The sequence below is a fragment of the Numenius arquata genome, chromosome 10 (assembly GCF_964106895.1).
Source record: "Numenius arquata chromosome 10, bNumArq3.hap1.1, whole genome shotgun sequence".
NCBI lineage: Eukaryota > Metazoa > Chordata > Aves > Charadriiformes > Scolopacidae > Numenius > Numenius arquata.
The window spans coordinates 1,810,066-1,823,975 of record NC_133585.1 but is presented as its reverse complement, the minus strand read 5'-3'; the positions used below and the strand labels follow the sequence as shown (position 1 = coordinate 1,823,975).

The 13,910-nt window shown below is 42.4% G+C and overlaps 1 protein-coding gene across 1 annotated transcript; it reads left to right on the top strand.

Moving 5' to 3' along the window:
* Positions 1 to 4,444: 4,444 nt before the first annotated feature.
* Positions 4,445 to 12,895, top strand: LOC141469149 (lipase member M-like). The gene is made up of 9 exons (XM_074154506.1): positions 4,445 to 4,561; positions 5,710 to 5,827; positions 6,551 to 6,749; positions 7,473 to 7,582; positions 8,304 to 8,440; positions 8,991 to 9,137; positions 10,217 to 10,288; positions 11,409 to 11,480; positions 12,662 to 12,895. The coding sequence occupies exons 1-9, from the start codon at positions 4,523 to 4,525 to the stop codon at positions 12,893 to 12,895; spliced, it is 1,128 nt and encodes a 375-aa protein (XP_074010607.1). The 5' UTR covers positions 4,445 to 4,522.
* Positions 12,896 to 13,910: the final 1,015 nt, after the last annotated feature.

Below are 13,910 nucleotides of genomic sequence, written 5' to 3'. Positions count from 1 at the left end.
AAAACCCACCTGGATGAATTCCTGTCCAACCTGCTCTGGGTGACCCTACTTTGGCAGGGGGTTGGACTGGTTGATCTCTGAAGGTCCCTTCCAGCTCCTACAATTCTGTGACTCCCTTCGCTCTTTGGAGGTGTAGGGGAGGTCGGGGAGCTCTGCTTTCATCCCCCAGACATGTCTGTGCTGGGAGCCAACAGTGCTCCAGCCAAGGCACCGGCATGGGATGGAGGGGCTGAGGGCAGGTGTTGCATCCACCCTGCCAGAAGCCAGGTATTGTCGCAGGGATGCCATGGAGAACGCACTGTTAGACCCTGCTCTTGGTTCTCAGGGTTTTTCTCGCTCTCAGGAAACAACTGTTTGCACCGTTACGGCATGAAATATTTCTAAAGCCCTATGAGTGCACGGAGGGGTTCCTTCTGTTTTTGCTGCTGCGTGTTCCCTTGGAGACTCCTGGCTGGCAACTTGCACAAAAACAAGTCTGTGTCTCAATAAAGCATACCTTCCTCTAAAGGCCCTCCTTAACATACTCAAAATAGCCAAACGTTTCTGATATCTACGCACACTGGCTGGATGAAGAAGCCAAAAGGACATATTTGATCCGTGAAGAACTGCTATATTCAGCTGCCTGCAAATATCTTCCATTCTTAAGTCACTTCCAAAGCCAGGTCCAATTCCTGAAACGGGAGGGAATGGGGAGAGCAAAGAGTTTGCAGAAAACACCAAAATGCTAGGGATTAAATCCTGTGCATTGCTGAGATTTTTTTATCCAGAAAAAGCAGTGGAAGGAGCTGAGATTTCATAAGCCGAGCACGTAGTCAACAATTTATACAAAGGCACGAAGGCACTTATTTATATAAGGGCACCTGGACTGACCAGTTTAAAGTCCATTTGCGTATGGCCACATTTGTGAAGCTGCAGCCATACCTCCGGCAGCGACATTTCAGCCTTTAAGCATTTCCACTGAATTCTGCACCTCTTTATAGCGTGAGTAACTTCCTCTGGGACCCGTCAACTTACAACAGAGGGTGCATGTCTGTCTTTAAAATAAAAATCAGCCAAACACTCACTCTTGTTCAAGTTCTTTTCCCATCTCAAACACCCACTTCAAACACCCGCTGCCAATAACTTGTAACGATGACGTTATCCGCTAGTTTGCTCTTTATGGTATTACACCATTTATCTGTTCTCCCTTTACTCAATATCGAGCTCTTTTTGTCAATGAAGCATTGCTTTGCATTAAAGAATGAAGCTGGCTTTGTTCAGAGGGAGTTAATAGCACGTCTTGATTAGCTAGAATATCATGAGGTACTCGAGGGAAAGTACATATTTAAACAGTTCCTTCATGGAATTCATGTTGATCTTCAGAAGATGCTAGGACTTTAAAGAGAAAACCTGGTTTTCTTAGAGGGAAGGTGCCAGGTGTTGAAGTATCTGAAAGGAAACAAACAGAAGATGTTTTTAAAAAATATTAAGCTATGTATGTGTAGACTCAATGTTTGGTAACACTTCTAAACTAGACCTTTGGAAATCATTTCCTCTCCTACCTCCCTGCCAGAACCAGAAGTTGGACCTTTATATCTCTCTTTGAAAGTCTGCTGGCAAATCTTGCAGGAACAGGTCTTCCTGAGACTTTCTTTCGTATTTCTTTCTGGTCTGTAAATATTAAAGAAAATAACTTCTGAGGATATATTAAATAAATCTCTTCAAAGCCAGAGCAAGCATTTCAAGGAGGAAGTATACAAACTATAATATAAATAGGAGTATCAAAGCCAAAACCTTGGTAGATGTTCATCTCAGTGTAGAAGCAAATCTCTTCTGTGTGGAAGAAGAGTATCCATAAGACAGAGTGAATATTTGGAGGAACAAGTGTGGGGAACTGAAGAAGAAAGAAGAATTAGTTTCAAGGTTTAAAAATACCAAGCTGGAACAGGCAGGATGCAAAGTCCACTGGCTTTATACCAGAATGTGCAAGTGAAGGAAAAAAAAAAAAAAAAAAAAAAAAGCAAGCCTCAATCACACTTCTGCAAAGTTTGTATTATATTAATAGCCAGGAGACCAGTTAGGGAACATGGCTGCATTACGCTTTTACTCCACAAAAAGGAGAGCCTCACAGAGGTCCCTGTCCTGAAGACCTAACAATCTAATAATCTACTCAAACCCACCTAATTTCTGCTGCTGGGCAATACTGGCCCACTCCCAGTACACATGAGACCACGGGACAAGTGGCCACTATGGTAATGTTTCCTGAGTCCGTAGAGATTATGAAAAAACATTCTATGTTCCTAAATATACATTTAAGGAACATCCATTTTATTCTATGGCCTTTTTAGAGGTGAAGTATGAATAAAGGAAAATCTCCTGAAACCACTCCTGCAGCAATATCGAGTTATGGAACAGCAACACAAGCATGAAAAGAATAAAAGAAAAATAGGTGCAATAACATCTATAGAAGTATCAAGGAGTCAGAGTTCCTTCCTTCCATCCTTTCCACACAACACGAGAAGCTGGAATCGGCATGTTGTTAGTAGAAGAGAAAATTGTCGCGGGTTTATTGACAGTTTCATTAGGCATGATAAGGTATATCTGTGAACATATTTGTTTTCAAAATTCCTGATCCTGCTGCACCACTCCACAGAGGCTGGTATTCTCCTTAAAGAAAAATCTACCTGTGATAGTAAAAAGAGCCTTGTTATAGCTGTGGTGGTGAAGGAGATGAAAAGCACGAGGTTTGAGAATAAAAGGAGTCGCCTCTCCCTGGTGCTCCCTCAGGGAAAAGCTGAAGTGACAGCAGAAGGAATGAGGAGTGGGAAAGAAATAGATGCTTATTAAGATGCTGCAGGACTGGGGAAAAAACAGTGCCTGACCATCGTATCAGGGCTGTCTTTACCCAGCACGGCTTCCCAGCACCCGGGAACTGAGTTTCCATTCTTCTCTTGTCTCAGTCCCTCAGCCTGAACACATGATTCCTGCCAAAAGGTGGGTAACGCTCTAATTTCTCTCTGACCCCAAACTGGTGAAGGCTTTGTGGGAGCTGCAAAAGACGGTATCAAACCCAGGCTTAAGGAGCTGCTTTATGATTTGAGAACAACTATACTCTGTAGTGCTGTTTCGTTTATAACTCACATAGGTGAAAGAATGGTTATTTCTTGAAAGACTCCTTTTGGCTAAAGAGGCGTACCATGACTCACCTAACCTGAATTGAGGTAACTGGGGTAACTGGAGAGGCACAGGGAAATGGCAAGTGTGGGAATAAGATTGCAGTGGCTTTCAAATTTAAAAAAAAAAAAAAAAAAAAAAAAAAAAGGAGGCTAGCTATTATTTTCAAATGAAGTCTTTAAAATGTCTGTTCCTTTTTCTACAAAAGGAGCCTAATATTTTCAAGGTACAGATTGTATCAGAATACAGTGTTAGAAAGTCAGAATATAAATTGTTCTATGATAAGAAAAAAATAGGTTATTCATATTATTTGCGAAAAGAAGTTACAAAGTCTTCTTGATCGGGAAAATAATGAATGCAATGGATTTGTTGGCTGATTCAGTCCAGCTTCGAACTCTGTCACTGGGAGAACAGGGGTCAGAAGTGGCCTCGAGGGGTTTATGTGGCACAGAGAGAATGATAATTCAAGGCCCCGGCATGTTCTTTGAGCTAAGAGTGTGTGGGTGCTCACAGACTGGGGAGCTGCTATGCGTGAATCTAAGTGGGCTCATTTCCTCTCAGGGGATTCTTGTTCCTTATTTCCCAAACAAAACTGGACGTCCCTGCACTCACTCTGTACCCACCATTACATTCAGCAAAGCTTTCTTCTCCTTTCTCCATCCTCATCCCAAGGAGTGGGATAAATTTTGCCATTGAGCAGTTTTGCATAAATTATGCTGGGCAACTATAAATAAGTGCTTTCTTTGGGTTCCTAAGTTCTTAATTAACTTATAAATATTTTAATTTGTTTGTTTTCAATTGTCTTTGTTTTTTTCAGCTGACTATCCAACAGCTTGGTTGTCTCCATTTAGAAAGCGTCCCTGTGACAGTGATTGATATAGTTACAGGTTGCCCAATAACTCCAGTGTTCCCCAGAGTTAGTCAGAAACGTTTCCTAATTAATGTACAGAAGAAACACGTGGCACGGTAATGCGAGCAACTTGCTTCTCAGGAGAACGGGTGAATTCCATTTCCCCAAAAGGTTTGCTCCTTTCTTTGGATTCACTGATACTTTTGCCCTGATTGAGAGCAGCGTCCTGGTCCAGACCTCAGCACAGAATCCAGGTTGCTGCCAAACTCTCTCCGACGGGTGTTTAAAGTCAGCTTTGTTCCATTTAATTAACACGTTGGGCACTACCAGACTAGTTCCTTCCAGTATTAGGCAGAAAAAACCTTTTCATCAGAAAAGCACAGAACCTGTCTGGATTACGAATGCAGAACAGAACTACTGACAGATGAATACACTCTTTTATCCAGAGAGAAGATATGGCTGTTTGTTGCTGTGGCGTGTTTGTTTCAGGCATTTACTTATCCGGAAAAACTTGGAAGAATGAAGAGAGCTGTGGATCCTGAAGCATTTATGAATATTGTGAGTTGCTCGGGGGAGCGACCTGGGGATGGAAGGGATGCAGAGGGGTTTCTAGGCATTAGAAATAACAAGGTAGACCAGCTGCCTTTATTTAACCCATCCTCTCTGATCACTCTCTATACCCTTGCTTTCCCTTCTGTTCTCTTCTGCCTGCACGTGTAACAGCACAGCTTATGTTCGATAAAAATCAAGGCAAACGCTTTTCCTTAGTAAATCTCCAGAGTTAATTCCCTTTTAAATATCAGTTGCTGGCTTGCTCTTGCTGGAACTATGCCCCTCTCTTAAAAAATTGACATCTGGAACGTCAGCATTTTGTCAGCAAAGGCTCTAAATAACTAGTGGGCTATGTTTTCTTCTTTTTTGAATGAGCAGCATAGATCAGAAAGGGCCAGCTTTCCAGAAGAGCACCTCTTGCCAAGCAAGCTCATTTACATCTTTAGTCACTTGTTAAAATCTTGGGGTTTTGTGTCCTGCATGAGAAATTACACTGCGTAATTCTCTGAGTGCAAGTTATAAAAGACAATCCTCTTCTGTAACAAAACAGGTTGAACGTTACAGGTGAAAAGTAATATTTCTTTCCAAAATTAATATTGGCTGTGCTAAGGATTTCCCTTGTGACTACACAAGTGGCTGATCCTGTTCTTTTTCCATAATGTAGTCAGTTTTTCAGTGGTGCTCATTGCCCGTGTGCCATTCACAAGGGGGCTGGTGTGAAGCTCTCTGGGTCTTTTATTTTATGATTCTATGATCTCTCTGAAGGTAGTTTAAATAAGCTGGTTTCGCTTCACATTGCAGCAGACCATGAGCAGGCACCCAGGCAGATCATCAACTCAGCTACGGGAATCAAAAGCTCCTCCTGGTTCTTATATCACCAGAATGCAAGGGCAATAGAATAACACAGGTTTTTCTATAACAGATCTTGACTGAGTAGTCAAATCCTGGATATAACACAAAGAACAAAGGAAATCTGTTGTAGTTTTAGGGTTACAACACCCAATCTGATATTGCTTTATTCAGATGCTTACTATATGTAGGCTAAATCCCCAGTTGTATCTGCTCTCGAACATTTCTTCATTGTGAATTTCATATTCACATAATAGATCTGAAATGGCCTTCTGCAAGCAAACGTATTTTACCTTCTCTTCTAGAATGAGCTGGTTACTTACAAAGGGTACCCCAGCGAGGAGTATGAAGTGATGACAGAAGACGGTTATACCCTCACCATTAACAGAATCCCTTATGGCGCACAGAGTCGGGGAAACCCAGGTACGTTTCTTTAATATGAGACAAAACCAGCCTAGATTGGGCACGTTCTGCCAAGAGACACCTTGTGTTTTCAAAACATCCACCAAAGCTTGTATCCACAAGTGATATTTTAGCAGAGAATTCTGGCTGCCCGGAACAGCCTGCAAGACCAACAGGATTTATGTCAAGCACACCTATTTATACTAAAAATCCACTATAATATGAAGCATATACCCTCATACTAAGAGTTGATGAGTAAAAGTTAGAGAAAAAAAAAAAAAGGAAAAAAGAGGGTAAAGGCTGTAATCTGTCCAATCCACTTGTTTTGAGAAAGCTGTTCCAGCTTTTAGTCTTGCTTTGCTTTTGCTTACACCTGGCTAATATCAGGGACTGATTCATATTTTGGGGAAAGGAAACCTCTGCAACAATCCCACACCTTCATTCTTTATATCAGTGTTGAGAATCTCAAGCTCTTGCGGTTGAGCGATACAAACAATGACCAGAGGGTGCCAAGCCAGATTTTTGCTGGTGTCAGGTACATCTTTCCATAAATCCTTACAGAAGCTTGGAAGAAGTTCTCTCTTTCCAGAAAGGGACGTTTTGTTCTTCTGAATAGTTGTCTGCCTTTAAGTTGGTGCAGGAACAAATCCCAGTATTGAATATGGGAGAATAATGTCCCTTAACTACCAGAAAATGAAAATAAAATAATATAAATTGTGGTTTTGTTTCTGATTTCCTTTTCAGCTTTGAAACCTGCTGTGTTTCTCCAACATGGACTACTGGGAGATGCTAGTAACTGGGTCACAAACCTGCCCAACAACAGCCTGGGCTTCATACTGGCTGATGCTGGTTTCGATGTTTGGATGGGAAATAGCAGAGGGAATCGCTGGTCCAGAAAGCATCAAAATTACTCCATTGATCAAGATGAATTCTGGGCTTTCAGGTAGATCAAACCATTAAAGGGCATCTCCATTGCCCACCCTTACATATTTATTTAAGCTGGCTAAATCAGGGATTTACATATGCTACCTTTTAAAAAGCACTCTTTACGTTCACTTTTGCTGAGGTGCCCCTGTACACATGTGAGCTTTCATAGTGGTGGAGACTGCTTTCCTCTAATTAATGCTAGAAAAGGTTCTTCAAACCAGAGACAGAGCAGCAGAGCAACTCAGAGGAACCAGCACCGCTCATGTCAAAGCCACATCTCGGTTCTGGAGGCAATTTTGGAGACTATTTAGAAATACTAGTCTATATATTACAATAACACTAAAATCACAGAAGGAGAAAATTTAAATATTTTTTGCACCTATTTCAATGAACATTTAAAAGTAGACCTTTTCTTTAATGCCAAATTGTATAAAATGTGTGATTCCACGGAAGGAGCTCTGTTACTATATCACCACCTCTTCCTTCTGCACACACCATTACAATTCAACCTGATACTTCTTGAGGTTACTGTCCTTCTGTTGATGTCAAAGGAGAAAGTATCCCTTAAGTAGTACCTTCCATATCCAGTGCCAGAAAAACACAAAACCTAAAATAGCAGAATGATTCACTAAACGGTTGGTGTTGTTTCTTTGCTGACAAGCCTCTATTAAAAAAAAAAAAGCAAATTCAAATGGACTTTTAATTTATGCGTGCCTCCCTTTCAATCTCCCGCCTGCAGTTTTGATGAGATGGCTAAGTTTGATCTGCCAGCAGCAATAAATTTCATTCTGGAGAAAACAGGACAGGAAAAGTTGTACTATATTGGCTATTCGCAAGGTGCTACCATCGGTAAGTAACACACAACAGACCAATGTTTCAGGAAAATGGGAGTAAAATGCGATTTGAGATACTGAATATACCTGGAGTTTTCATTAACTCTTTGCAGGAGTCATAAACACTGTTTTCAGCACATTGGCATTTTTAATTTATTATAAAGACAATAAAACATAATGGACCAAATGTGCTGCTGCTGGAAGTCTGTCGACTTAGAATTATACTGAAAATTATTGCGGGCCATTCAAATTGTTTGTTCCTAAAATGCATGGGTGTGCCCAACAGCAGATGGTCAGTGGACCAAAATAAAAAAAATAGGAAGATGAGAGCACAGAAAGAGAAGTTGGCTGGTTTGGACAGGACACACACACACGAAAAAAAAAGGGAAATATGAAATTGGATTGACCAGAAGAAAAACAACTACTCCTTCCAATAATATATGAAATCCATGAATGTACATCAGAAGTGCGCAGTTATGTTTAAATGCATTTGGAAGAAAGCTGCAAAAGACAAAATGTAGAAAAAAAATAGGGAAATAAAACTACAAGCTGGTAACACGTGGAGAAGAGGGATTTCACACAAATCTGGGCTGAACCATAGTCTCTGAAGAACTAACAAGGTTGCTTGTAGGTCTGAAATTGCAGAATAGCATTTATAAACACTGAAAGCAGTCTAATGGACAAATGATGGCTTTTCTTAACTCCTCTTTTTTTTGTTTGTTTGTTTGTTTTCTCAGCTTTCATTGCATTCTCAACAATGCCAGAGCTGGCTCGAAAAATCAAACTCTATTTTGCCTTGGCACCTGTCACTACTCTTAAGTACGCCCGAAGCCCAGTAACAAAACTCCTCTACCTTCCTGAAAAATTGCTCAGGGTATGTGATATCTTGGTTTCAGCCCTTTAACCATAAACTTGTTTGTTCAGCTCTTAAAATGGGTAAACAGAAAGCTTAGGGCTTTATGAAGTCTCCTCATTTGCATGTGGGTAGGTTATAATAACTCAGGCCTTTGGAAGTTCAGACTGGGCATTAAGAAAAACTTTTTATCGAGGGCAACAGCACTGGGAGGGGTCACCCAGAGAGGGACAGAGATGCAGATCCTCAAAGGTTTCCAAGATTCCTGTAGACAAAGCCACAACCGATGGTCAAGCTTAGAGCTAAAATATGAATTGGAGTTTAACATTTAACATATCTCTTCATTAAAAGTGATGTAACACAAATTGAGTAATGCCTGAGGAGGCTGATGCAATGGAAAAGCACCTAATTTCTTTCTTGTTTGCGGGAACATCATCTCAAATGAAGAAAAAGCAAGTGGGAACCACTGAAAGTGCTGGAGAAGAGGAACAGGACACAAACACCTCTTAAAAACAACAGCACAATACGGAAGTCTACGTTCTTAAATGAATGTTACCTTTGTATTTCACAGGCTTTGCTTGGCAAAAGGGAATTCCTTCCCCAGACCGAACGTCTAAGAAAGTTAATAGTCCCTTTCTGCAGCCACCAAGGTCTTGCCAGGCTTTGTAGAAGTATCTTCTTCGGTCTGGGGGGCTGTAACCTGAAAAACATTGACATGGTATGTATAACTCTCACCAACTTCACCGAGAGTTTAAGCTTCTGCTCCCAAAACTTACCTTCTATGCTGTGGTGCGAATCCTGAATGTCTCTTAGTCCACATCACATTGCAGGGAACAGTCCACACCATCAGATAGCAGTATCTGCTGGTTGCCCCATCACTGGCAGGGGACCACTGCCTCACTCCTCAGAAGAACACTTGGCACCATCCCTACACTCAGCAGCTCCTCAAAGCTCCACAAAACTCTAGAGTCTGATTTCTGCCAGACCTTGCCCAGTGCACCATCTCCCACCTCATACTGTGGTCTCATTGGAGATATTCGGTATTACACACCACAGAAGAAAAAAAATAAAGTCCCTACCTGCTTCGTGTTTCCAGGAGCTCTTTGCAATGGAGACAGGAACACACGGATTCCCCCTTGTCCTCCTCCTCTAAGCCTTGGACCATCAGGGCTCGGAGGCCCAAGACACTTCAGGGGTACCTGAAAGAGACTTGGCAGACGCTGGAGGTTAGGACATGCTTGAGCTCCTCATGCTATGTCCCGCTGTAGGCATCACCTACCCCCACCTGGGCATCAACGTTTTGCTCCAGCGTTTTCCAAAATATGCCTCAGAGCATATTGTTTATGGAAGGGTCACACAGCCACTTGTTAAGAAAGCCCTGCAGGACTAAGATTTGTTTTATTTCAAATAATCATGCATTCCTCAGGCAGCTGCAGTTCCTTTTGCTCTTCTGTCCAACAGCTGTCCTTTCTCACACAGGTTCTGTTACAGACTCCTGGAAAAAACCACCAAATTTGGGGTCTAAATTGCTGACTTTCTATTCTATCCTCTCCACCTGTTAGATTCTTTTAGATTCTCAGTCATCCTGGAAAATGTCCTGGTTGGGGACTCTTTTTCTGGTGCTGCTCCAGACCTGCCACATCTCCACATCTGGAGTCACTCTGAGGGGGTCTCCAATCACCCCACTCCAATTTCTCTTGGGTTTATGGATACATGACACTGCTGTGGCAGGGTTTTTTTTAATGTACATCTGAACAGAAGGGAGGAAGAGAATACTCACTGAATGTTTTCTTTCAGAGCCGAATCGATGTGTACATCGCACAAACCCCTGCTGGAACTTCTGTGCAGAACATAGTCCACTGGAGTCAGGTACCAGCAAACTCCTGGAAGGCAAAATAGGTTCTCACTTCTGGCTGTGCAGGGCATAGGGTGGGCTACAGCTGATATCCTGCTGTGAAGTCATTGATAACTTCTGGGAAACACACATAACCCATGGTTTACAACTGAAATCTCAATTCAAAACACTTTTTCATTGATTTTTCTTTTTTTCAGCAGAATAGAGATACCCTATGTGATACAGGTAACTTTGGAACCAACAATGAGGATTTGTGTAAAAATACGTGTGTTGGAAGCTGTGTATGCGGATGTATATATCGCTCTTCTTATTGCGTATCCATTACCTTATCTAAATGATGTCTGCAGCCCTGTACAGAGCTTATCTTAGGAAATTAGTTATGTTTCCAATGTGGGACATAGAAATGAGAAAGACATAGGCTGCTTTGTAAAATACCAAATTTTACTAGTAAAAGCCCTTGTATTTTCATCTCTCGCTTTCAAAGCTCTCAGTGTCTGAGCAGCAATAGAACTATAAATAATAAATCCTTTACTTAGTAGGCTCGCTACGTCCCGAGTAGAACGTACTGTCACAGTACATCCTCAGCAGCAGCGCTGATGGGAGCTGCCTTTCTGTTTTTAGGCTCCTGTTTTTAAGGTATCATAAAGTCTGGGTTCGCTTGCAAGAGCTGAGTTAATGGACACCTTCCTTTCGATGGTGTCTGTCACAGCAATAACAACCCATGGTGTAGGCAAAGCCAAGGAGCACAAGGGAAGAACTAGAAATGGTGACTCTCACAAAGCTGAGTGGTGGCAACACAATTGTCAGAAGAGGACACGGCAGCAGCAGTGAGGGGAACTGGCTGGAGGCAGTTGTTGACAGCAATTTTACAAACTAGAACAAATCGCCTGCAAAAACATCCCTGGGTCTTTCAGCAGGAGCAGTGAGGTGGGGTTTATTTTTGGTTCTGACGAAAACATTTGGCTCCTTTTCACTGGTTGAGACTTTTAACTAATTTACTGTTGGCTCTTTCATAGCTCTTAGAAGAACTTCGGTTGAGGCTTTAGTTTGGAGTCAGAGGCTCAGCAGGGCGAGAACCCATAATCTTCCTGAATGACAGCTTTGTAACTACCCTTTTCTTGTTCATCCTCTTAGGAGGCCCATTCTGGGAAGTTCCAAGCTTATGACTGGGGAAGTGCAGAAAAGAACATGGAAAAATACCAACAGGTATAGTTTGGGGAAACAATATTATCACCCTTGGACAACACAGAAGAACAGAGGACGGGAGCAGGGCCGTAGTAGGAGGCACATTTTCAGAATATAAGTAGACGGATTTAGCCACCCCCATCTGTATTACTGATTCCCAGTTTGGAAGTCAACAGAGAGAACATGCAAGCACTAATGACAATAGCAAAAGAGAGAGTGCAAACCTTTTCGATTAAATGATCAATAGGAATAAGAGGAAGCAAGGACAGGAAAGACAGAGAATAGATTTTGAAAAAAAAGAGTACATCCAGCAGGTCAGGCCAAAGAGGCATCTTGCCTACCAGCATGATTGACACAGCTGCCAATGCATGAGGGACCAGGGAAACACCATTAGGAAGAGGGAACTGGAGAGCTAATAGCAGCCAGAGACAAAAGGACTTTGTCACTAAGCAGTGCCTGAGTAACCTCACCTCCATCCAAGATTCTAATTCCATGCTTGACCCTCCTACCCTTTAGGTCTTTACAACAGCCTATCATTAAGAGCTACATGTTTTAATGATGGCTTGCATGAAATGCAACTTCCTTTGGTTTGTCTTGAATTTGCTTGCCCCTGGAGAGTCACTGGATGCCTTCTAGGTTTTGTGTTATGAGAAGCAATGAGATAATTACTTCCTGTGCTCTTTCTTCATGCTATTCATGATTGTATAAGCCTGTCTCCTGTCCCTGCTCTGGCCTCTGTTTTCCAAACTCAGGAGTCCAAACTACTTCCTCTTTCGTCCCACAGAAGTCGCTTGATTATCCTTTTGCCCTAGTCACACACTCTGTTTTCTAACCAGACCATCTCTGTCTTCTGGGACTGACCAGTACTCCACAAGGACCAAGATGGGGGTTTACCCAGAAGCATCCTGACATCTTCTGTCTTGTTCCAGGCTCCCGTCCCATGAATTCCTAGCTGAGAGGGCAAAGACCCAACAGTAGCTCTTTGTCAACTGAGGAGGCATTTCTCCTTTGGCTGTGCTATCAGCTGGGTCACCCCTGCAAGCCCAGAGAAAAGACAAGCAAGGGCACTTCTGTCATTTTAGGAAACACAGACTGTTTGGTTTTCAACAAAACTGCTTTGAACAAAAACAGAAGAAAGCCCCAAATGCATGTTTGCTATGCTTTCCTGGTCATTCCTTCCTGTACCACTTCATGTTTTCCAGGCTGCTCCTCCTCCCTATGTTGTGGAAGAGATGACTGTACCAACGGCGGTATGGACTGGGGGACAAGACTTGCTCGCAGATCCCAAGGATGCAGCCATTTTACTGTCTCAAATTAAGAGGCTCATCTATCATAAGAGGATTCCGGGATGGGCACACCTGGATTTCATCTGGGGACTGGATGCACCTTTGCACATGTACAATGAAATTATTGATCTGATGCAGAAGTATCCTTAACCCACAACCAGGAGCCGTACCCAACTCATTCAACACCACTTGCTCTCACAGGGTACAAACAGAACCTTCTTTTGCATCAGGTGGTTTCTGTTGGAGTCAGGGAAAGGGTTCCTCCCAGTGCTATTTTCACACCAAGTGTCACTGCATCCTGACGGTGCACTTGATATTTTCTGGCAACCTCGTAGGTCAGCAGTCCTTGATGACTTAATTGATGCAGCCTGGATTCTGCAATAACCATCCTTTGATAACAGGAGACATGGTTTGGTTGCAGCCTGCTCTCTGCTTTAGACCCTAACAGTAATGAAAACACTGACTTTCTCTGGATATGGTTAGTGATCTAAAGAAGTTTTCCATTCTTCCTATTATTTCTCATTTATTGGGCTGGCAGTTCTTGAAAGGCTTAGTGTAAGCCAAGACTAATTCTAGCAGTTATGGTATTGATTAATTTTATTTTTAGATGAGAAGATGAAGGAAGTAAAAACTGAGTTCACACAAAAAACTCACTCCTGAAAAAAAAAGATGGTTTGTCTTCATTTGAACCAGGGCTGCTCACTTTTTTCATGAGGAAGAGCAAGGGACAAGGGGAGGGTAGACGCCTCAGAAAACAGTAGCCAGTCTGGTGGTCCAAGCATGCACCTGGAAGATGAGAAGCTTGAGTTCAAGGTGCCCCCCAAGACAGAGAAATCTTGGCAGACTCAGTCTCTGCTGACAACACTTCCAGGGTCTGTGTACGTGAGCTTTCCAGGGTGGGACAAAGGAGCTGATTTCCTCTTGGCAATGACAGCACTTCAGTGGGATACTTTGGTTCAAAGTTACACTCTGAACCCAGCAGGAACCTCACATCTCCTGCTATTTCACATGGAAGCCACTGGCTGCCAAAGACCTGAGTTGCTCTAACCTTTACCATGGCTCTGAAAAGCCTCTTTGGGGTTTAAACACTAAGATTATAAGTACCCAAACATTGCTAGAAAGAATCTATTATCTCCATCCCATGTGTTTTTGGAGCACTTTGCTC

Bases quoted from the DNA above. Each gene is read 5' to 3' on its own strand.
- LOC141469149 (XM_074154506.1), top strand. From the start codon at position 4,523: ATGAAGAGAGCTGTGGATCCTGAAGCATTTATGAATATT. The intron at 7,583-8,303 runs GTAAGTAACACA...TTGTTTTCTCAG, and splicing joins TTCGCAAGGTGCTACCATCG to CTTTCATTGCATTCTCAACA. The intron at 9,138-10,216 runs GTATGTATAACT...GTTTTCTTTCAG, and splicing joins ACCTGAAAAACATTGACATG to AGCCGAATCGATGTGTACAT.